Below are 25,463 nucleotides of genomic sequence, written 5' to 3' on the forward strand. Positions count from 1 at the left end.
TATTAAAAGTGTACAACGTTTACTTGTTATGTCAGGTGAGCTTTAAATAACACAAGGTTGAAATACAAAAAGGTCACAAGATTTCAGGAGCGGATAATTGCATCTTGTGACAGACATCTGTCCAGCGAATAAACCATATTTTAGGCAACTTCTTCACAATCAATACAAAATAATCTTCTAGAAATCAAAATTAGAATAACTGTGACTATAATAACCGAGTTAAAAATACAACTGACAAAAGAGGCTAAGACTGAGCTGCATTAAAAAGCGGCGAGATTAAAAAGGTGAACGCCAATGAATAAAATTGTCAACTCTGCAGTGTTTTAACAACAAAGTACTTTTGCCTGCAAGATACTAGACATTTTACGTTCAGACTCGGCGAAATCTCTGCAAAAGTTTTAATAAATAATTATTAATCCCATTATCTAAGTATCAGGCCTTTTACCAGGGAAGGGGAAGGGAAGAAGGTCTTTCGTGACCTCCAAAAGGATAATCACCCGCATTGCATCGAACGGTTGGAAAAATGACCAACATGAAAAAAAGCTTCAACGCTGGCTTTTTTTCAGCGACGAACGGGGATCACTTGTCTGTGGCCTTCTGCAATTCCTGGACAGCGCTTTCTGGTGCCCTGTGTATAACACTTAAAAGATCAGACTAGTCAATGCAAATAAAGAGCATCCAGGAATACTGATAAGACGAAGGCATCCCTATTCGTTGCCGCCCTTCATTTCAAAATGTTTCATTTTCCGAGATTTGGGGTGGATCTTAGGATGCGCGATTTCCATGTTGTCTTCGGAGCTTCAGGTTTCAAATGGAATTGACTTCCTGATTATTAAAAATAAAAGATTTCCACAGGAAGCCTTCAATCGCACTCTCAATATATCCGTTTGGTCACGAGTTGGGAGCTCAGTACGCGCTTCACAGCTCTGTTATACCGAAAAGATTGGTCTTGGACGCTTCCCACGTGACATTTTGCAAACTGAATTGACTGTTCACGCTGCTTATACTCGATTGACTTCCGGTGCCGCTAGTGCGCAGACTCCGCCGACTGGAATTCTGAAAAAAAGAAAAGGGAGAAAAAAAATAGAGCTCGTGAAAAAATCATAAAAGAACACCCTTAACTTTGTTATATTACTTAAAACTATTAAATCAGTTCGTCCCGATAAAAGAGAAAACTGAACAACTTTGTCATGTAACGACAAAGGAGGAAACGGCGGTAAAATACAGAAAACTAATCATAAATGTAAAGCCAGCCAACGACTGAAACGAAGAAAATTAAATCGGTGTGATCTCGAGTGTCTGCCGAACTTTACTTTACATCACTCAAGTCTGCCATAAGCGCGCGTATAATCTCAAAGAAAATTCGAAATGACATGAAAAGCGACTAACCAATGAAACTCGCTGGCTGTTAGTAAAATTGGTTACTCGTTTAAAGAGCTAAGACCCTGTGCTACGAGAGAGGGTTAAGTGAACGTGCGTGATGTAGTACACTTGCCTTGTCTCCTAGCGTGGTCCAGTGGTTATTTGAGCCCCCAGGTGAAGAGGCGTGCAACGAGTGCCACTGAGCATGCGTCGTCGAGTCTGTCAAGAAACCTCAAAAGGTCCTAAAGTGCAGAAATTGTCTCCAAAATAGAAGTTGAGTATTCATATAGCTACTTTAGCCAAGACAGTATGGAAAGAAAAAAAAATAGTGCAGGTGTTCGCGGTTAGCTTCTGTGGCCGCTAAGAGCTTCCCAGCAAGTGCCTTACATCAATTCATTAAGCAGAAAAAAAAAATACGCACAAAGACAGTTTAGATAATCTCACTTTTAAAGGACAGGCTAGTAGAAAACCAGAAGTGCAGATAGCAAAGGTACTGACAAGAACACGCAAACTAGACACTTTCCTTCGTTGTTGGTGAAGGATATGTCAGAGACCAGAAATGCTTTAAAATGCGATTAGTTTATATTGCAGCGTTGGGATTGAATTCAGCATTTGAAAGTAACGTTATAAGACTCTACCTCACTAATTACCTGTCGTCTGAAGGGTGAGGTTGTAAAACGGGGAAAATTAGCGTTTGTGGGTTGTACCAATCCTTCGATCAAATTAATTACTTTAAGTTTTCGAGCCAATGATTCAGTACTCTTTAAGGAAATATCGGTAAAATCGTGTTCCTTTGTTGCATCACGGCTTTATATGGAATATATTATGAATATGTGAAAATTATATATATATTAGGGCAATAAGGCGTACCCATGATGATCACAGTATAACTTCAGATATATTGAACAAACACCCCTCAATCGCAAGAAAACTGGGATGTCACATTTAAGAAGTAAATGCAAAAAAACAAACATTGGTACTAACACAGATCAAAAGTCGAGAAGCATTCCGTATTGTCTATTTAATATTACGTAGTTCTCACCTCCTCTGTTCAACTAAAAATTCAACATTGTATAAAAACATTAAATTGCCTGCGTTGTATTGTAAAAAAATAAAGACTTGATGCTATTTAAAAAGAAGAGTACACAAAGTCAAATCACAGGATCTGATTAGCATCGACAATTTTAGCCGTTCGACTACTAGTTCGTGATTATTTAATGCAACGAGGTCTTAGAAATTGCAAGCTGAGTGTCTCAGAGGAATTGTAAATAAATATGGAAAATAAAAGTTTCCTTGCAGTGTACAATCACATAGGGTAAATTAAAATACGAATTTTGGAAAACTTCAATGACTTATTTACAGTTCGGCAAGTGTTCTTTTTGAACGTTGAACATTCCCGATTAGAGGCATAAGTGAAACCTCGCGATAAAAATACTGCAAAGCAATCAACGAAAGCAAACCATAATCCATTCTTACAATGTATAATTATAATGATAAATTTCCCAATCTAAATCTGTAGTCCCGATCGTATAAATCGCTATCCTTTCATGGCACTACCTTTTAAAAGGAAGAAAATGCATCCTGCATGATATTCTCAATCTCTACGATAAAATTTGTGTTAAAATAGTTATGATCATTTTTAGGTTATTAAACAGAGTTATATGAAATCATTAAAATTACCAGCCTGTATTCGTATGTTTTGATGACTCTACATAACGGTGCCTTGTGCTATAGAGCGGTTTTCAATCATGGACACGAAACCGAAATTCCTTCGGTCAATCACAAGTTAACGCAGACAATGAAAAGAGCCAATCATGACGCAAGGCAAATCTGTGCAGACGACATTAAGCGCTGGAAAAAAGGGAGGCAATCACAATTAGCGTATCTTTGGCTTCGAATTACAAATTGATGAAAACTTGGCGCCAGCCTTTTAAGCCAATCACTTCGCCTAGCACTTCGAAACCAAACCAGTACGAAAATGTACTCTCTAAATTGAAAACCTCTCTTTAGCCGTAAGATAATTTGAGAATACTACGTTTTCCCGTTACTCCATTACTATTGTATTAATAAAGCAGAAAGTAATTTTAATACAATAATTAAGAACTGCTATAAACAATAATTACATTTAAACACCGCAGCAAAAGTGAAGCGCTACCAACAGTCTTACTGAATATGGTTCCAGCCTTTAAGCCTGTGATTCGTACTCGACGGTCTTCGGGTTATGTAGAATTCCCAAATTCAATTGTGCTGGCCTAATCCAGTCAAACGACATGGAAGAGAATGCAACTTCACCTTCTTGGAGCCTGAAATACTCTATCTACATTTTTGGGGGGAGGGTATGAGAGGATCCCGTTGGCATTTCCCACAATTTTCCAGTTAAGCGCGCTAAAACTGCCGTTTTTCACTTTTATCTTTCTCTGTACATCATTAAACAAAAGTTAAAGTGACCTGATGATCGTTCGTGTGATGTTTCCAAATCGGCGAGCCGCCAGGCTTAGAAGCCATCACAAGCGCATCCACGTCTCCGTTGATCGGTCGAAATGTCGTCATTGTATTGTACGCACTGTCGGTGACTGGTTTCCGCCGAACGCTACCGTCAACAGAGCCATCCGTCGACGAAAGAACAGTTTCGGATCGGAACATCGTTTTGTTGTCCGGGGACTGATATCGTAAAACATCCACGCTATGTCCGTCACTCTTCCGATGGTCCAACCAACGCGCGTCATCTTGTACAATGCGCCTACTCGGGTCCTCTCGGTATCTCGGCGGACTTCGCAACCCGTGAGGAGGATGGCGTTGAATTTCGATTATCGTAGAAACCGAAGCCTGACTTCGGTGTTCCGTCGGGGTTTCAGCGAATGTCGACACTGAGGTCACGCTTCGATTGATATGAGGGGAATGAGACAAGTTAGTCGGGACCCCACGAAGTGGAGAAATTTCCGGAGAAGCAGGAGACGGCGGTCTATCCATAGGAACGTGGATAATTTTGTCTTTTTCCTTATTTTTCCTTGCACGCGCAGATGCAGTTTGAAAGACGCCTCGTTTAAGCGATGCACCGGGTGGAAGGGATGGGAATTCCTCCTTGGAAGGCGCTGGCGGTGTGTCTAGTCCCAAACGTTTTAACTCGAACATGGTGGCTTGGAGCATGTCTATAACTTCATCGTCATCGTACGGGTAGGCATGCATCTTTTCTTGAAGAAACTGGACAACTTCTTCCAGCCCCATTTTGACAAAAATTTCTAAAGTGGAACGTAAAAACGCAATAGTTAGCATTTGACTGGTCTAGTGCGATAGTGGAAGCCAAAAAGGCTCTTTCCAGCCGGAAGTAAATGTGCTATTCCCTATTTCTTCAGATCCGGTTGGCAGTTGGCTGAAAATTACGCATTACATTGCCAATCAACTAATCAGGGGCAAAAGTCAACCTCGTTGTGATTAACTCTAGCACGTTTTCCAACGCTTTGCTGAATGCACCAATTCGTTTTTAGTGATAATCGGCTAATTTAATTATGTGCTTTTGTGCTTGGACCAAAGAACCCCTTTGGTTAAGGCTTAACAAATCTGCAAATGAATGACCAATCGCTGTATAAGCGCAAAAAGTACAGTTTTCTTTTCGTATGGCTTAAGAGCCATTAATGAAAATGCTACATGTACTGAGTTTTAACTCATAAAAGTCATTCTTTAACACTGCCTTTAGGTTTAAGAAAGGCTCTGTTGACTGTTCGCAGGGTATTCAAACCGTGCTGTTATCTTTCTCCGCTACAGAACAACCGAACGATAGCTACATGGTTACTGTAAGGAGTCGAGGTTGATTAAAACACTCACTTCGATGCATTTTCATGATGTTATAAGCCATCGCAGTCAGCAATCGGTCTCCTTCCAGCATGAAAATGTCCCACAATCTTAGCGTCAGGGTAAATGGTGTCTGCAGGACACAAAAGGATTCGAACTCTCACAATTATCACACGTCACGTGCCACGCTACGCAAGCAGTATACGAATTCTCACAAAGTAATCCTCGCGCGAGGACGTTAGCCTGAACAACCAGTGTTTCATTTACGGGGCAAATTACCTTTTTAAGAGGATTGTTCACTGAAGCATTATGTTGGATAATGGGCTGGATGCGCATCCTAATCTAGAGATAGGAGCCCATCAAATGGAGCCTCTATCGGCACTTATTCCTTGAGTCAACCTTTTCCCGAGTATATCTAATTTTAGAACGGTTTTTCCCGCGAAAATTGTCATATGAGGGAGCTTAAGCACGCGTGTTTTTGAGACGCGGACGGCAACCGGAAAAGAACATTTGTGAGCCGGGACAGTGGTGTCTCCCAGATTTTTATACTAATCATCTCTAATGGAGAAAAGATACTTAGCAATATAAATGTGGTTGTGTGAAGACAAGTTAAAAGGGAAAACAGCTTACTTCGGGTTGCCGTCCGCGTCTCAAAAACGCGCTTGCTTAAGCTCCCTACTTCCACGGAGAAACGCCAAGAAAAAAAAACGTTCCAACGTGATGCGTGTTTTTTGGGTTATATGACGTAAAACAATAGCACTCTCATAGCTCTGTTTTGATTGGGCTTTTGATCTCGAAACCCCCACGAGAGGTTTTTTAAGTTAATAACTTAATTCAAGAGAGGGTTGATTCCGAGGCCTACGTAGTATAAAAGATACAGTTTCCATCTGATGGGCTCCTCCTTGAGACAAATAGATTTATACTCGGGTCTCAAATTAAACTCCACCAATAGCCGACTAGTCTCCTCCTATGTTTTGTATTTGGCCTGTCTTACGGAGATCCTGCCTGAGTTCTCCGTTGTCGTTTCGCCCGTCCCTCGCACGAGAAATAGTCAACTCTTCCCCCCGCGGGGGGATAAGGGGAGGGGGGGGGGGGGGAGGGGGCGTCTTAGGGCGTTTGAGGTGCGAATGGGTTACCCTTCCCTTTCTACTTCCTGGATGAACCAAATCAACAAAAGTAACAAAGACTACGTACTCGGTCGAGGAAACACTGCATAAACCACTTAAGAGTGTAAAGACTTGAATGGCATCCTTCTTTTTCCTAAGTAAATGAAAAATAATAATAATAAGATACTAGTGAACTGCATCCGAACGAGGAATAGTCAACTCTACATCAGTGCATGGCACTTGCGCGATCATTACTTTGAGTGAAGTTTAACCTCACCTTTTTCTACGCCAGGAGGCAACTAATGAAGCCCCTGATTTACTGCGATAAAAATAAAGTTAACTTAATCCTTTTATATCAAACACTTACTAAATTCTTAAAAAGTCTTGACAAAAGTTTCTTTAAAATCCTATCGTGATGTTCTTGAAATCTTAGCAGCTTTGGAAAACCAGGAACAAAAAAACCTGTGAAGATAATATCGTAGCAAGATCAAATTAGTACATGAAACAAGAAGTGCCAGTTCTGCTTTGTCAAATGAGTCACATTAGTACGTGAATAACACTTGACTTTCTGTGAACAGAACAACCTGCGAGGAGATGGTATTTCAAACCCTGAAGGCGTAAGCCCTGCTCAGCCTCGCTTAGAGACTAAGCGTCTTTTGGAGGATTAGGGTGGTCCCAACACATCCACAACGCTATCCCTTCCCTCGAAACAACAAGTCAGTTCTGCCTCATCAAATAAAAGGCTACATGGGGGTTAACATCTACTTAAGAGTATATGGTAAATGTTAATCGAAACAAGGTCGTAAAGCCTATTTAACTTCCATTATCCATCTTGAACTGCCTCTGTCTAGAGTAGGTACATGCACTTACCATGCATTGCATGCTTCTTGTCAGTGAGAAGAGCTGACAAGGCCCAAAAAGCATCCTAAAGGAAATAGATTATAATTATTATGCACAAGCCTTTGGACTAAACACGCACACATGAAATTGGGCATTCAAGGTTCTCATAAACGGCTGACCTCTTTCTTTTCTGAGCTGGCTACTTCAAATGTTAATAATACATGTACACTGCACATGTGTAAGTTGTAAAGACCAGTTAAAATACCGAGTGTTACAAAAATCGCACTGTTTTGCAAAGAAAAAAAAAACCCGTTTAGGAGAATGCATAAATGAGCATTTCTGAACAAATCTTTCACGTATAGGCAACTTTCAAATCTTTGGGTAAATTTCAAATCTTAAGATTCTTATCAAGACGGTATTATCGAGAAAACGGTTGTGCAGTACGTCTTTTTTTCTTTCTTAAACCTTGGATCAGTGTACTATGAGGAAAAAGCCTGCTAAGGTGGACCCTCAACACCAAGTCTTAAATTTTGTTATCCCAGCAGAAGCATTTCCTGCATGTTGAGGTTAAATGTATGGTTACTCAGATGCATAAAAAATCGCCAAAAGTGAGCCAGTTTAGACAAATGACACGTCAAAAAATTATTACAAACTATTGTGAGAGAAATGTGACCCTCAAGTGGCTAATAAGTAATAAGCTATCTACAAGTGTCATGTTCCACCCGCTACCTGACTCTTATGATAACCTTTCCTCTTAAAACAAAAGCATTTAAGTGAAAGTTGTCACACATGACAAATCATGACTAACACAAAAATACCACTGACAAGCTCACCTCTTCGTTAAGGTACATAAGAAGCAATGCTGCTATTCCACTCATGCCTTGACAATATCCTACCTCCTGCAAGAAAACAGACAATTTTCAAGTGGTAAGCAAATCTGTGTACTTTTTCCCCTGCCACTCACATTCTGAGGCAAAAACTGTGAAAAAAATCAACAATGACTGTTCATTTACGTTATTTTTCTCCATGTACAAGTATCTAGACATGAAAGACGTGTTTGGAAAAAGGAAACACTCCCAATTTTCCCAATTCGTCTGCAAACTTTAACATGACGATTGCCTATAATTAGCATACTTCAGTAGACACCAAATTAATCTGAGATGGCCAGGACATGTAGTCAAATCCTTGATCCTTTGAGATTTTTCTAACACATGAAATCTGAATGAAAGAAGACCTGCAAGTCAAAGTTGAAGGTATAATGGCACCTTTGTAGTACAATATAATACTTTAGTATAAATACACAGGTGATTATACAAAATCGCGCGCTCTCATTGGCTCGCTATCTCGGATTATCAGCCGATAATCACCTGGACGGACAAAATGGCTGCCAGTAGTCGTTTTGCCACTGTAAGTGAAGATGATTTCGCGTTGAAATGTTTTTTTTTTTCTCTTTTTTGAAATAATCACCTGTGTATTTATACTAAAACAATTATTCGCCTCAGGCTCAGTGATTATCGGTGAATATTCACCTCTACTTCGTCTCGATGGATATTCACCGATAATCACTTCGCCTTCGGCGAATAATTGTTAAGTAATATTACAATGCACACTTAATTGACCATTTCCCATCTAAGGCCTTCCCTGGGCAAACGAAATTCAACCAATGAAATGACAGAACAGACCAACAACAACAACTGTGGAAAACCCAGAGGCAAACCAGTTAAAGTACAAGTGCAGCTGTTAAGTTGAACCAGGGACTCAATGAGGTTAGAACCGGTCTTGAACCCGCGATCCCCAGACCTCAACGCAAGCACCCTAACTGCGCTGCCTCCTTGGGGTCAACTTATTTCATTATTTCCACAAAAAGAAAGCTTACCACATTGTACATTGAGTAGGCAGCCAGAACATGAAACAGGGCTTGCTGTCTGAAAACAAAAAAGAAGGCAATTTGAGATAATATTATTAAACAACAATAACCATCAAGTTTTCATCTCTCATTTACGATGCGAGGGTCTTACTTACTTGATTCCGTATCTATCTCTAAACATGATGTGGTCTCTGTATGTTCTGTTGACATCAAGGTCAATTTGTCGTATATCTGGAGACTGTGTTCTTGCAATTCTTTTCATGGACTAAAACATAAACGAGTCAGGGTTACACCTTTTACTACTACACAAAAGTGCCAACAATAGACCTGGTGACTGTATTTGATTACCAGCAAGCTACAAGCTACAAAGTAAATATGGAAAAAATAAACACTACACATGAATACATCTGTACAGTGTAGTCAAAATTTGGCACTTTAAACTGACAGGCCATCTGCGAACTTGTTCTTGTTCAGTCCCAGTTCATTCACACAGTAGCATGAATAAAATTGGAAAAACAAGGTACCTTCAATGGCAAAACGGCCTTAGAAAACAAGGTAAGCGAAACGATAATAATACATGTAACTACACAGATGTTTTAGGGTTTTTTTTTTTCCAGAAAACCCAAAAGAGGTCCTAAAAACTGAACCAATCAACCTTCTTAAGCACTTTCACTGATAAATATAACTGTCCAATCATACCTCATACACTGTAGTTCTATTTGGAATTTTATCAACTCCCAGGAGCTTTTTCCATGTTTCTCCTCTCATTGAGTTAGGAATTCCTTTATATACTCGTCTTCTTAACTAAACAAGGAAAAGAATAAGTTTTTGGAAAAGGGTTGAAATTTACTACTCTGCCACATCAATGAGAAGTTGAATAAATTTAATAAAAATGGTTGGGTGTGGCCACACATAGGGCTGAACTTTGGAGCTGTTATAACCCATTATAACCCTATGAGTTAATGGGTTAGTAATCCCCACATCCACTCACAAACTATGTCCCCTATAAGGTGGCCGAACACAGTTTTCGCGCGCACTCTTGCTAACGCAATGCAGCACGCGCAAGGATTACAAAAATCATAAACATGGCTTCAGTACAGCAATCATTTTACTTGCTCAATGCTTCCGCTATCTGTACTATTTTTCCTAATGATTGAAGAAAGTGTTTTGATACAAGCTTGTTGCATGCAAATTATAAAGAAAATCTAACAACCAGATTTTCTACAAATAAACAAAACCGATTTTAAAGGCATGTTTATATTTATTCATGTTGCCATGGAAACGGCATATACGTCGGTTTAACTATGAAAAAAGCAAAGTTTGTGTTGTTAACTTGCTTACTTCCATTTTTGGCGACCAAAGGATCAAGGGTTTTAGAGAAAAAGGTAAATGAAACCTTAATTTAATGCTTACAGGGTGCCATTTATTTGTGTAAATACCGTAAAAACTGATGTACGTATAAGCCGCACCCCTAAATTCAAAGCATGATTTTGAAAAAAAAAAACTTAAAATAAGCACTCTGGAAAAAAAGTTGTTTGTTTGCTGTTGTTTGTGATGTTACAACTTGCCAAAATATAATGCAATGTATTTGCAGCCACCTTAAGAAGTTAATAAGTCTTAAAATACCCTTCAAAAGCTTATCTTTATCTATTTCCCTAATTCTTGAAGCCCACATTTGAATAGAAAGGATGAAATTTGAACGGAAAAAAACACGCAGGGAACGATACAAAACATCTTGTCCTGGCTTAGAGACAACAATATTTGTGTTACATCGTTACAAATAACTGATTTAATTTTTGGTAATTTTGAAATGGAAGATTATTTTTCTCTTGATCAATCACATTCCATTGATAGGGAAATATTATCTTTACTCAAGGAAATGTAATGGAGGTCTTCCTTCTCTTGGCAGTTTTTTTGCCAGGACAAGGCGTGTTCATAGCAATGAGCTACATGTCGCGAGAAACTTTACCTCTAAGGAAATGGGAAAAAACCAATGAAAAGTTTGACAGAGTAATTGTTGATTGCTCTTTGCAATGTCAGCCAGCATTTTGTTGTTGTTGTTGTTGTTGTTGTTGTCGTCGTCCACTTGTTTGTGTAAATGTAGGTACAGTACCACTCTAAGGTAAGTTGACAATCACTCACAAGTCGCAAAACTCAACTCAAGACTTGCTTCTCGATCCTCGAAAATTTAGATAATCGAGTTTCGTTGCAACTCGTGAGTGAGTCTTTCGAGTTTCGAGTCAAGAAAAATAATGAACTTGTTGCTTGACTGATCTCTCGAAAAATAAACTGGACAAGTGAGGCAAACTCATGTGTGTGTATTGAAAAAGCAAGTCGGATGTCAAGTGTGAGTATTGTAGCTCAGTTTGACGAAATAATGCACACGGTTTGCGGTTCCTTTCCTCAAAGGACCAATGAATAATCTGTTGTGATAAATTCACAAAACAGTTGTTCTTCACAATCAATTCGAACATCCACTCGCTTGAAAGTTTTCTTTACCCAGATAATAAGCGGTATCGACCATTGCCCTATGCAGAATGTAAGGCCTCAAGCAAGCAATCTTAAATTTGTGAATTACTGTAATTTTTTCCTGCGGTAGTGCAGTAGTTCTGCTATTTTGACAACATACGGTCCAGCCAGTTTACTACTACTACTACAACTAATAATAGTAATAACAATAATAATAATAGTAATAATAATAACAACAACAACAACAACAACAACAATAATGATAATAGAGCTTCATTTTCACACGATGATGTTTAAAGATGAATAGCCTGTGGGGTAGTGCACAAATGAAATCAAATCAAATAATTGGTTTTTGAGGAGAGGGGAAACCGGAGAAAAATCTCTTGGAGCAGAGTAAAGAACAAACAAACTCAATCCACATATGACACCGGATCGGGGAATCAAACCAGCACCACACTAGCGGGAAGCGAGTGCTCTCACCACTGTGCCATCCCTGCTTCCCCAGTTTCCTCCCTCTGAAAGCAATGGTCTCGTATACAAGCAGCACCCACGGTATTGAGCCCAATATTTCGGCAAAAAGATGGGCTTATACACAAGTTTTTATGATACTGTACATGCATTTTAGTATAACAATAACAGCAGTGCATAAAACAAAGGAAACCTCATGTCTTACTTTAAATACTCATGGGATAAGCCTCTTTATCAATTAACAGACCAGTTATTGTCATCTTCTGAGTTACAATGTACCTTTTCTCCACGTATGTATTTGTCCCAGTTCTTCGTCATCTTAACCCATTTTTGGATTCTCTCTCTCTCTAAAGTCAGAAGCTGTTAAGTTAAAAAAAAAAGTTAAATGTTGCATTGGGTTGATATAGTCACTTATTAATCAATTTTCTCATTTTTTGCATAATGTAAAACATATAAACACTGTAGTTATCATCTGTGAACCCAAACAGGATAAATTAGTTTTAAAATGCAAACACTACTCTTTCTTCATTTTAAAAGGCCCTTATTATAAGCACCAATAACTAACCATTTTCTTTTACTTCATAAACACTTTAAGTTACAGTACATCTTCAAAATGAACAAGTTTCTACACATACAATGTATGCGCTGTACAGGGGTACATAGATAAAATAATACTGCGTCCAACAGCACAAACTGCATATTAAACTGTATAATACAATAATAATTATTGTACAGTTTAATATGTAGTTTATTGACACCCATACACACCTTCTCATCTTTTTCTTCTGCTATCTGATTTTTGCTTTAAAAAAAAATCAAATCAGTCAATTAATTAGCTACAAAGTAGAAAAAAGCACAGCGGCTGAAAAATTCAAAAGGCAAGGAGAAAGTGAAACAAAGGGTTCTTACTGGAGAAATCCATATCTATCAGTCACTTTGTAAACAAAAAAGTTTGCATCCTCCCAGTCATCAATCTCTGCATTTTCATCATAACCCTAAAAACAACAAGTCTTAAAATTACTATAAATAATGGTATTGTTGACCCAATGACCCCTGGGAGTGACACTTAACAGATTTTGCTCTGTCCAATGCCAGACAATTTCATTTGTCAACTGGGCACATCCTAGGGTGCCTGAGGAATCAATGGGTTAACAAGTCTAAAAACTACACTTTACGTTCCCTCCATTAACCCATTAGGCTGATTTAGCAACAGAACGGGAACGTCAGTGGCGACGTCGCGTGCAGCAAAACTACCAATGAGAATTTAGAATAGAGAAGAAAAGAGTGGAGTCTACTCTATTCTGAATTCTCATTGGTGTTTTTTCTGCGCGCACCGTCGCCACTGACGTTCCCGTTCTGTTGCTAAATCAGCCTATTAACTCCTGAGAGTGACACTTAACAGATTTTACTCTGTCTGACGCCAGACAATTTTACTCGTCAACTGGGTGCATCCTAGGGCACCTGAGGAGTGAATCGATTAACCAGTCAAAACCTACAGCTCTATGTCCCTTCATTAACCTATGTTCCTTCATTAACCCATTGACTCCTTGAAGTGACACTTAACAGATTTTACTCTGTCTGACACCAGACAATTTTACTCGTCAACTGGGTGCATCCTAGGGCACCTGAGGAGTGAATCGATTAACCAGTCAAAACCTACAGCTCTATGTCCCTTCATTAACCTATGTTCCTTCATTAACCCATTGACTCCTTGAAGTGACACTTAACAGATTTTACTCTGTCTGACGCCAGACAATTTTACTCCTCAACTGGGTGCATCCTAGGGCACCTGAGGAGTGAATCGATTAACCAGTCAAAACCTACAGCTCTATGTCCCCCCCCCCCCCCCCTTCATTAAACCATTGACTCCTGGGAGTGACACTTCAACTTAATTTACTCTGTGTAATGCCAAACCACATTACTCATCAACTGGGCACAACCTTGGGTGCCTGAGCAGTGAATCGAATAAATCAGTCAAAACCTACAGCTGTATGTCTCCTTCATTAACCCTTTAATTCTTAGAGTGAAACTTTAGAGATTTTACTGTCTAACGCCAGACGATTTTACCTGTCAACTGGGGGCATCCTAGGATGCCTGAGGGGTGAATGGGTTAATATCATCTAATAGCTTGCTGTACAATCAAGATTACTTATAATTATCTCACCAAAAGGTAACTGACTACACTGTTGAGTTGGAGAGTGCAAATTCTATTGTTTAAAGAGTGCCATCCAAAACAAAAGCTTTTCTCAATGAAGTGCACTCAAGCACACTTTTCAAGCATGCTACAGCCAATTTCTGTAATTGTTTTAAGGCAGAACTGTACCATGACCATACCATCACCAACGTCCTTGTATTTCTTGCGAAGGATCAAAAAGTGTGGATTGAATGAAATAAAACTCACTCTGTCATATTTTCCCACAATGTGAAACCTTGTTTTCTCGTAATCTTCATCAATTTCAGAGGAAAAGCCTAAAGTTGAAAAAAACATAATTCATTGTTAACAGGAAAACTTAAACACCAAAATACATGTACCCCAGCAAACTATTAACATTATTAACCATGTGAGCATTAGCCCTACTCATGGAAATGGGCCCACACAAGGACCCTGACCAGGGTGGGAATTGAACCTACGACCTTCGGGCTAGATCACTACTGCTCTACCGACTGGAGTTACAAGGTCAGACGGGAGCAGGCAGTGGGAACTGAAGATGTTAAAATGGCAATGAACATGTACAAGTACAAGGAACGATTACGTTTGTAAACGTTTTTGAAGGATTACCACCCTGGTCAGAGTTTTTTTCTGTCCTTGTGTGGGCCCATTTCCATTAGTAGGGCTAACGCTCACATGGCTCATATAACTAGAAACCTAGCACTTCAATTACACTCTAATCAGTTAAGTCTGTTCAAATATAAGTGCTACACGGCCAATGTTTGCAAAAACGTAATCCTTCCTTGTACTTGTACATGTTCATTGCTGTGACTTTAACATCTTCAGTTCCCACGGCCTGCTCCCATCTGACCTTGTAGCTCAGTCAGTAGAGTAGCGGTAATCTAATCCGAAGGTCGTGGGTTCAATTCCCAACATGGTTTCTCTGTCCTTGTGTGGGCCCATTTCCATTAGTAGGGCTAATGCTCACATGGTTCATATGGGGTAGAAACCTAGCACTTCACATTACACTCTAATCATGAAGTCTATTAACATTATTAATCCTACACATACCTGTCGACAGGCCGTACATGTATAATTATGTAAGGCCTTGAGACATCATATAAAATGAATAATAATATTTTCATTATTATTAATTTGCAAGGCTTGAAATTGCGACTTGATTATTTTTGTTAACCCTTTCACACCCAAAGCGGCCTAAACCGTCTTTAAAAAAACTCATTAATGATTCATGAGCCTAACAGCCTATCAAAACACCTATAAAATGTCACGTGTATGAGCTTTATATCCTGATAAAACACTCCTCATTAGTATTCTTTATATAAAGAATACTAATAAGGCATAGCTTGTTTTTCTGGTATGCTAATATTCACCTTGAATTACAGTAACTGTTTTGAGTCCAGAGGAACACGCTCTTTGTGGAATGTTTTTTAAGCCGTTCACGTCTTATCGGGTCTAAAAACACTCCGCTACCCCTCGTGTTTTTAAACCCGATAAAACACTGCTGGTCATTTTTTAAACATTACATCTAACGCCAGACAATTCTACTTGTCAATGGGGAACCCCCGGGAGTCAATGCGTTAATTTCAAGCCCTGTTGTGCATGACAAGAGGAGCCTGCCTGACTAGTCTCTGTATTGGTCAGCAGAGATATGCCATGTTGCAAGTGGGGCATATATGCTAATTTTACGACTGGAGTGACTGGAGTCACGACTGACGGATTCCCATGCAAACCTCATACTGGGATTTTTCCATCAGTTTGTATTTCCATTCAATCACATGGGAATAAAGTAACAAAATAATGCAGATTTCTCCAAATTCTGTTCCAGATGAAATCACTGAGTAGTTCAAGCTCAAAATTCTGCTCAATTTTTGAGCTTCACTCATTGACAGGTTTTGCCATCCCCATATGATTGGGACAGGAGTGATTGATCATTGGAATTTGATCAAAAATCTGAAAATGGATTTTCGAAAAGAAACATCACAATTTGAAGTTTTTATGGAACAATTTCCTTGATCAGTTGAATCAGCCATTACATTTGTCTCAAAACAACGTGACGTCACATGCTCTCCCATCCTTGGGATTGTAATCCAGTGGTATAAGTTTATTTTCATTGTAATTACCAGACTATCTGCAAAATATTATGTGGAGTTGTGTTTGAGGAGTGTCTGAGAAGCCCTGATAATCTACTGACAGTACACTGTTGTACTTAAATACACTCGTTATCCTCAAAATAGGCAAATAACATACAGCCCAGTTCATTCAAGCAAGGAGTCAGTTTGCCCAATACATGACGCATCAGCCACACCGATACATCACTTTGTGAAAACTACAGTATACCAGAAATAGCACAGCTACATGTAAGTAATCAGAATGAAAGCCCTATTGCCCATGTAACAAAAGTATTATCTATAAACTCTAGTAACCTGTTTTAACGAAAGTACTTTACAATGCAACTGAAACCAATAGCACTAATACGTGAATAGCACTGATTAGTTTGTACATGTACACTTTAGACTCACATGTAGCACGACCATTGTCAAAACAGGAAAATCAAAATGAGAATTGCACCTTTACATGTAAGTGATAATAATATTAAAATTAATTATACATTACATAGACCTTATTCACAAATGGAGGTCACCATTTTTATAATTCTTTTGTCCAAGTGCAAATTAGCCTACCAAGCCTAGATACCATACAGTGAATTGAAAAGAATTCTTGCTCTAAAATGAGGCTTGGTAGGCTAATTTGCACTTGGACAAAAGGATTATAAATGTGACCGCCATTTATGAATAAGGTCTATTACCGTATTTACCCATGTGTAATACGCACTTTTTTTTCGCTAAAACAGCTCCGAAAATTGAGATAAGTATTATACACGGAATCCATTGTTTTAAACATGCGTCCCTCCTTAGCATAAAAACAAAGACGCATTGGTTTTTGATTGAAAAGTAAAAGGCTTGACCAAGATCCACTAGTACTGTTTAAATGAAAAACTGAACAACATAACCTTCACTTTTGAGCGATAAACTGAAACATCAAAATGGCCACAAAACTCCCCAGAGTTTACGATGCCGGTCTGATAAATAATGATGTTGATTTCGCTGAAGATCATCCTATTTCACACTGTTATATTAAAAAACTTTGCAAAGAACACAACTACCCACTACATGTTACTGGAAATATGGACAAAATGCCACTGATCTTCAATATGCCACGGAACCGAATGATCAACATTACGCCGAAGAGAAGAAAATTAATGTCACGCAACTGTTTTGTTGGCGCGTGCTGGTGATGGACCAAATTAAGACCAATGGTGATTTTCAAGAGGAAAATGATGCCTAAAGTCGAAAACAAACACAGGGTTATCAGCGATGCCCAAGAGAAAGGCCGAATGGATGCCGAAGGAATGAAGAGTTTGGCGTGCTCCACGTGTTGGGACTAGGGAGACGAAGAAGCCTGCTTGTTTATGATTTCGAAGCTTGTGTGACTGAAAGCATGAAAGCAGCAGAGAAAACACCAATTTAGCAGTAATTCTTGGCGGATTGACCTCAGTTCTGCCTGAAGAGATGATTGAGTCATATTTTGTCAAATATGGAGTAGTAAAAAAACCTTGATAACACACAAGACGATCTTGTGGACGGACAACAAGATGAACTTGTCGATGACGAATCTTGTGCGAGAGAAGTGCTGTTCGATTGTGACTACAAGTTAAAGGTTTCAGGCTTACTTACTTTATTTACTTATTTACTTTACTGTTGTATGTAGCGGAGCAAATTTTCTTATCCAGGAAATGGACTTTTTCACACTAGTTTTGCTTTTTGCACTAACTATTTTTTTTCAAAATGCCGTCCAAAATTGAGGTGCATATTATACACGGGTAAATACTGTATACGTGTAAAATATAAGAACCAAATTCCATATCCATACCCGCAGTTTATAGAGCCACACTTCAATATCCATTAAAACCCAATCCCTTGTAAGAGTGACAGTTGTAGATTTTCCTTTGTCTAATAATTATTTGTGCGTGTGTAAAATCCACTTGCTTGCACGTCTCTGCACCTGTTCCACCTTAGCATTCAGAGTAACGTAAGTGGGTGACCAGACTTGAGTGGTGTAACACAGCTGAAACTTGACCAGAGACATATAGAGGGAGCGCCTTACAGAGAAGTCAATAAGCAGGGAACACGTCCGTTTAAGCAGACCAAGAATCTTGTTTGCTTTTGTGCAGTGATAGTGTGGATGTGCGAGTCCCAAGAGAACGTAACAGTTATAATGACACCAAGATCTTTTTCTTCTGAGATGTGTGTCAAGGTTGTGCCTAGTCACAGTTTTTGCTTTACATCTGGACGTACTAAATCTAATAGTAGTGCACTGCAACCAGTCATGCATATTTGATGGCGTGTCTTGTATGATGTAACAGTGAACATTCTGGAGACGAGACATTTCGATAAAGCTTGGTGTCATTGGCGTAGAGTGCAACCTTCACACTGTCAGCTGCTTCTTCCGGCAGATCATTTATAAACAAAGTGAACAACAGGGGGCCTAAAATTCTCCCCTGCAGAACGCCAGTGGTTGCAGGAGACCAACTTGAGGATGCACCCTCAAGAATCACCCTTTGTGTATGCTCAGTTAGGTAGTCCTTAAACCAGCAGAACAGTTGACACTGTATAGCTTCAGCTTTGAGAGAAGAACGCTGTGATCGACATTGTCAAAGGCCTTCCCAAAGTCCAGACCTATCATCAATTTGCTGGGCGCGCATGCTTGATGTATGGCCAAGCATTTAGGAACATGCAGTGGCTACCAAACTCACCAACTGGTCATCTATAAATTAATGTTCAACTTTATAACTTTCATGTGGTAGAGGCAGCAGCTCATTCACCTTCAAGGAGCCACAGAGATATACCTGAAACAGTTGGCTCTGCCACTGAAATTGTCTGCAAGTTATGGAACCAAGACAAATGCTTGTACCCTATTCCTCGCGCAAATATGCCCATCGCAGCAGTGTTTGTGCTGGCAATCACAGTGCCATGGCCTGCCCAGGGAACTCCAGGGCACAGCCCACATGCCAATCACATGCACCGTCCGTCCCTCCCTCTTGACAGGGTTAAATCTAGGAAGAACTAGTGAAGCACTATATAATGTCCATTTGTCTTTGCATCAACTCAAGTCAATGAGCTTTTTGGCTGACCTGTCATTATTTTAGTTGCTGTACAACCTATTCTAGTCCTGTCCAGAAACCCACCGGTAGAGATGGTCACCTCAATATGCTTGGAAAAGTTTGTGATGGAACTTAAGAATCACCTCAATCAAGGCAGGGTAGCCTATTTTTTAGAGGGATTGTGTAGGGGCTTCAGACTAGATTTTACCTCTGGCACTAGCTCAAGTAAGCCAAACGTTAACAAGCCCTCAGCCTTCCTGCATCCCCAGATGGTGGATGAATACCTGGCCAATGAGGTCTCTTGTGGTAGGGTGGCTGGGCCCTCCCAGTCTCCACCCCTGCAGCCCCTTCATATAAGTAAATGTAGCTTTGGGGTGATACTAAAGAAGGGTCAGCCTGGCAAATGGAGGCTCATTGTCAACTTTTCTCTCCTACAAGGTTTTAGTGTTAATGACACAGTATGATGAACCCCAATGGGTTTTCCTTGCAATACATAGATGTCGATGATGTGATTCGCATGGTGGCCTAGTATGGTCACAGTGCTTTAATGGCTAAGTTTGACCTGGAGGCTGCTTACTGTAACATTCCGGCCCACCAAGCAATCTCTGGATATCAGATGCTATGACCGCTGGATGTTTCGGGCAGCTTGCATCCTAGGGTACTCTGGTGTTTTGAGAACCAGATTTTACCATACCCAATTTGTCCAGTTTTTCTCCAACAATTCACTAATAGGTTGGGGACATAGCTGTAGATTCGGCCTACCAGCCGTCATATATTCAAGTCCCTCCCCATCAAGACGTCCAAAACTGACGCTTTCCGCAAGGGCTGTTTCCTTCACATTGGGAGGGCCAGCCCACCATTGCGCACTAAGGAGAGGCAATTTCCCTGGTCCATTCTTCCTTCTGTAGTCTGGTCACCCATTGACACAATCGCTACTCACTATCTGGCTGAGTCGTCAACTACAGTAGCTGGTGCTGGCATTTCTAGGAATTTCTCCAGCGATACTTTTGGCATAGGAACAGCAACTGTGGCAGACTAACCATCTGATCCAGATGTTAGGTCGGTGCACAAGCAATGCCTTCCAGCTCTACATTTGCACTCCCTTGAAGGCCTTGGCTTCTCTTTCACAACAGTTCACCTGATCCTAAAGGTATGTGGCCGTATACACTGACATGTTAGGGTACCTGGAGGAAACTGGAGTCTGAAGGTTCCATGGTGTCCCTACCACCATCCCTCCCGTTCTCAGGCACTGGTTTTATCTTTGTTTGGTGGTGGACTGTGGTACGGTTACCGAAGCTACCACCCTGTTTGCCTGGACATGTGTGTCCAGCAACACCCTGACGGGCTCATCTTGCCAATGAGTTCAAACTTGTTTACTTGTTACTTCTTGACGTTTTTTCACAGAAGGAAAGTAAATTCAAGGATGTACAATGCTAGGCCAGCAAACATTTAAGTAAAGATCTTCCGTTTGCTTGCGTGGTCAACATTCTACCAAAAAAATTGCTACATGTACTGTATACCAATCACTTGGTATAGGAATTTGGTATAGGAGCTCACCAACCCTAACAAATATTTCTTCTGGGAGAAAGTCCCGGGCTTAGCGGCGTACCAATCATCAATTATAATTACTGCAAAATCTTTAAGCAACGCAACAATCAATTATGGATCAGGGCTCAACACTAACGGTAGCCAACTAGCCACAGGCTAGTGAAATTTCAGTTTTGGCTGGTAGATTTTGAGCTTCCACTAGCCATCGGGGCTAGTAAATACTGTGAAGCAGTAGAAGTCCGGACGAAAACAAAAATGGAAATTATTTCTTATGGATGAGGCAAAGGGAGAGAATAGAACCTAAAAACAGAAACTGTGAGTGGATTCTATGGAATTTTCTGCCTTGGAAAATGATAAGTTGAAAAAAAAAAAATGAAGAGGAAACCAACGTGGATTACAGTTTCAACCAAACCATGTTACGAACAATTAATCACCTGTGAAATCATGCAGAAATTCTCAGCTGCTGTTTCCATGTACGCGTATTGAACTCCGTAGCAAACAATCGCAAGCACTTTCCGAGAGCTTGATCTCAAACAGTTTGCGTAAATGGAAACACTTTTACGTTCATCCCCAACCTATCGCCGATTATCGCAAACAAGACGCAAGAGTTAGATAATTTTCTATTGTTACGTCTTGTTGGCGACAAGTAGCAATGCAAAACTGAGGAAACAAAGATATGGAAGCACAATCGTAAACTGTTTCTAATTGTTTGCGATCAATCGACAATATTTTTGTGCATGTGATACGTTTTGACAAATTAGAGGCAAGTATAAGTAACGAAAATGGTGTCCAAGTGCGATTGTGGCAATGAGGATACTCCTCAAAACAGTGTGAATTTAATGAATATTGGGAATACCCCATCAAATATACCTGTAGTAAAGTTCTTGATCACAAAGAGCCAAATCCTATAGTATAATTTGATACTGGCTATGCTGCAGCTGTTGCTGCTCCTCGAAAATGTATCGGACCCAGAATCAATGACGTCTCTTGACACTGTCTTCCTCTCTGCCTTCTTCTTCACAACAACTCCAACATAAGAAGTTGAACATTTTGCAAAAACTAATTCTGCTTTTATTTTTGCATCCTTTTCTTACGATGTCATGAGATCAAGTTGCCTTAAGCAGTCAAGCATATGGAAAACAGGATCGCAAACACAAACGCAAAAAGTGACATTGTTTACGATCAAGCCAACGCAAACTGTTTGCGACTGTTTGCGACATTGTTACGTGTATAAAATAATAATAATAATTTGGCAGTGCCGATCACCCTTTACTTGCAGTCTTGAGGACTGAATTACGAAGGGCGCAGATCACAATATCCGGCTGACAGCATACAAGGGCACCTCTGGCTGACGCTATACAGTCCATGTTGATGTCAGAGCACAGCACCACAGCTAGATGCTAATTAGCTGTGAGTTGATTTTGATGAGGGAGGAAAACCGGAGCACCCAGAGAAAAACCCTCAAGTCAGGTTGAGATCAACTGAAACTCAGCCCACATGCAAGCCGGGGCCAGAGTTGAACCCCGGCTAGCAGTGGTGGGAGGTTCGATAGATAACCACTAAGCATCCTTGACTCCCAATGGAAAGAGGTCACGTACTTGTTTAGAAATTAAATCCAAATATAATTTGCTGAAACTATTAAAGTCTGTCCTTTCCTTTATATCTAATTTAAGATATTATTTTCCTGCATTCCGCTGCTTTTGTGCTTCATGCATAGAATGGCGCTTTCAGGTTAAAATTTCAATCGCAAACAGCTCTAATCAAAGGAACAGCCTTTCCACAGACTTCCAAACGAGCTGTTTAGTTTTATGTACGGTATATTTCTTAATTTACTTTAATCCGTGTTTTCCATACTCGAGTGCAATTGTGAGTTACGAAGTTTTGGCGACGGTTCTCTGAGAATTGGCCTCAAGGCCAGGAAAACTTTGCCTTCGTGAGAAAAATGCGGGAAACCGTACACTCCAGCATATTTGCGCCACTGTTGTTAGGATGGATATGAGAATATGAGAATATTTTACTAAAAGCACAAGTTGTGTTTGCAAATGTGGAATATTTTTCGTGATAGTTTTTACAAATGAATGAAACTGCGCATGACGAGACAGGCTAGTGCAAATTTAGATTTGGCTGGTGAAATCAGACATGATACTAGCTACTAGGCTAGTGAACTAAAAAGTTAGTCTCGAGCCCTGATGGATGATGACGATCGATTATTGCGGACAAATGCGATAATTCCTACATTTCATACATTTTTAATGTTTTCCAAAACTTGGCGATACACGCCAGGATACATGTAGCTTTTGCATTTTGTATTTATTTCACATTTGACAGTGCATATTTCATACGGAAAATACTTACCTTAATGGTTCTCTTAGAAAGTATTCTAAATTAGTAGCTGGTCGGGAAATACATTTTAACTTGCTGCGATCAGAAAGGTAACAAACATAGATGAAACCAAAAGAGATATAAACAGCTTGCGAAGATCAAGTAGGTTCCCAGGGTCCTCTCCTCGTTGTCTCGTTTTCATGTTGTCCACAACAAACATGACGGCATGTTTTTTTTAATCAATAGATTTTCAGATTATAATTGACGATCGATCGCTTGGGTCAATCTGACTATTTCCGATATCTCAGCTGATTCCCATCACTACCGCGGCTTGATTATATTTAACCACAGATTTTCAAGGGAGGAAATACATACTTTAAGTTAATTAATATTAGAGAGACTTAGCATTGCATTGCATTGCATTTATGGCAAACATCAGGCAGAATTTTGGGTTTCTCTCAAGCAACTTGTCAAAAGTGAGAGACAAGTTAAAAGAGAATTCTCACATACCGGTACATGTACTGTATGAAAAGCAGCCGTAAGTCATTTGCCACTTCATATTAACAAGATGCTACAGTAAATCTCTCTATTATGCTTCAAAGAGCCTCAGACACCAGTCTGGGTGCAGTCAAAGCTATGACTGTTGTATATGTATGGCATAAATGCTTCAAACAGATTCTGTTCTACAACCTTCTCTGCAATTGGAATAAAAATTCATGGTATAACAACAACATTAAAGAGGAGCAATAATACTTAATGCTTGGTAAAAGGCTAATCAAATCAGGTTTGACTTTAATGCATTTGAAAAGCCAACATTAGAATTCACTTTTAACTAAAATCTACACCTTAAATAACGTGGATATTATGTCACCATACTAATGAGGACAAACAACATTTGGACCAATCTTTCTCAGTTAGTTTTTGCACCTTTCAATAAGTTGGAAGTGATAGCAATATAAATGTTATCTTCCTTTGAATAACAAAATTTAATCTTAGATTAGATGTACAAGTAATCGCTATCAAATTTAAAGGAGCTAAGATGTCACCAGAGGCATGTCTAAAAAAGGATTTAAAAACATGAAGGAAATTCCTTTGAAGACTTATTCCTGAAACAATATTAATTTAAGATACTCCTCAGACTTAATATATTTATCCCCCGCCAATATCTGTGCTGAAAAGGCACTTAAAAGGTTCTCTCGTGAACAAATGAACCCGAACGAGACAATAAAATAGAAAAATATTCCTGAATGAAATTCAATATTTTCGGTATTTTTCAGTCATCGAATAGTTATGAAAGGAAGTCGACAAAAGATCTTGAAATTCAAATAACACGTATTAATTACCGCCTGTGCATTTTTACAGACCCGTTCTTGGCTATCATCATTCATGTGTTTACGAAAGTAATTTCTGTTAACGAAGAAAAAGCGGGCAGAGGTGTACGGAGTTGAAATCGTACTGGCGGACTTAAGAGTTGAGATAATTCACGTGCACGTTTCGAATGTATTACCTTTTGAAAGTACAAAGGTAGAGTGAATTAATTGCCTGTTTACATCGATTTCGTCGATCGAGCGGGCTAAGTGTGGCAACGCAAAACGACTAACGAGACAAATTTTTAATTCTTTTCCGTCACTGCTGAAGGACTCCAAGGGCAGCAGCCATGCGTTCTGGACATTTTCCGAATGCATATCAACGAAACCACTCTTACCCGAATCGCTCAACACCCATAAAGTCAAATGCTAAGATTCTTTTTATATATTATCGTTGCTGAATTGAGAATCTCTAACTACGTATGAAAATGCAACAGTGATTCTTTCGCTTTTTTGAATAGCAATCATTAACTCAACTTTTCACGTAGAGTGGATGTTTTCATCATGCAGTAAAGCGTCGATCGAAGAGATAAAATGAACATTTCACAGACAAACTTACTCATTTCGTCAATCTTGTGTTGAATTCACGTAATCCAGGTATTAATGCGGAGAAGCTTCTGCTCCAACCACGAAATAACGTTCATAAGGATTTAAATACTGCGTCGATCAACCAGTTCCTGTGTCATGCGAACTTGGCAATGGGGAGTTGTACGATAGCATGAAGCGACATCAAAACTCCACGACAAAAAATAGCCACTAAAAGAGCCCGATCAAAACCTAAAAGCAACCTTAAGACTATATAAATTTAAAATTGTGGCTTTCCTTGGGGTACGGTGCATTGTCCAAGCGAGCAAACTTATCCACAAGTCGTATAAAAATCAAGACGAAACCTCCCCCTCGATCGCCATAAATTTAATTCAATTCATGAGTTCATAAGGTCTTACTGCGCATGACAATGGCTGGCGCCTCATTTTGATGTCGAATATCTTAGTGC

General features: G+C 39.6%; 1 protein-coding gene across 1 annotated transcript; it reads right to left on the bottom strand.

Moving 5' to 3' along the window:
• On the bottom strand, nt 1-25,395 carry LOC138042600 (USP6 N-terminal-like protein). Its single transcript, XM_068888549.1, has 15 exons — nt 25,029-25,395; nt 14,303-14,370; nt 12,811-12,896; nt 12,670-12,703; nt 12,181-12,261; nt 9,664-9,768; nt 9,120-9,229; nt 8,974-9,022; nt 7,931-7,996; nt 7,128-7,182; nt 6,625-6,719; nt 6,346-6,411; nt 5,185-5,284; nt 3,811-4,601; nt 1-1,056 (listed from the first exon to the last, which is right to left on the bottom strand). Exons 1-15 carry the CDS (start codon nt 25,030-25,032, stop codon nt 919-921), a joined length of 1,848 nt encoding a protein of 615 aa, XP_068744650.1. The 5' UTR covers nt 25,033-25,395; the 3' UTR covers nt 1-918.
• Nucleotides 25,396-25,463: the final 68 nt, after the last annotated feature.

This window comes from Montipora capricornis, chromosome 3, assembly GCF_036669925.1.
Source record: "Montipora capricornis isolate CH-2021 chromosome 3, ASM3666992v2, whole genome shotgun sequence".
In the NCBI taxonomy this organism is placed as follows: Eukaryota; Metazoa; Cnidaria; class Anthozoa; order Scleractinia; family Acroporidae; genus Montipora; species Montipora capricornis.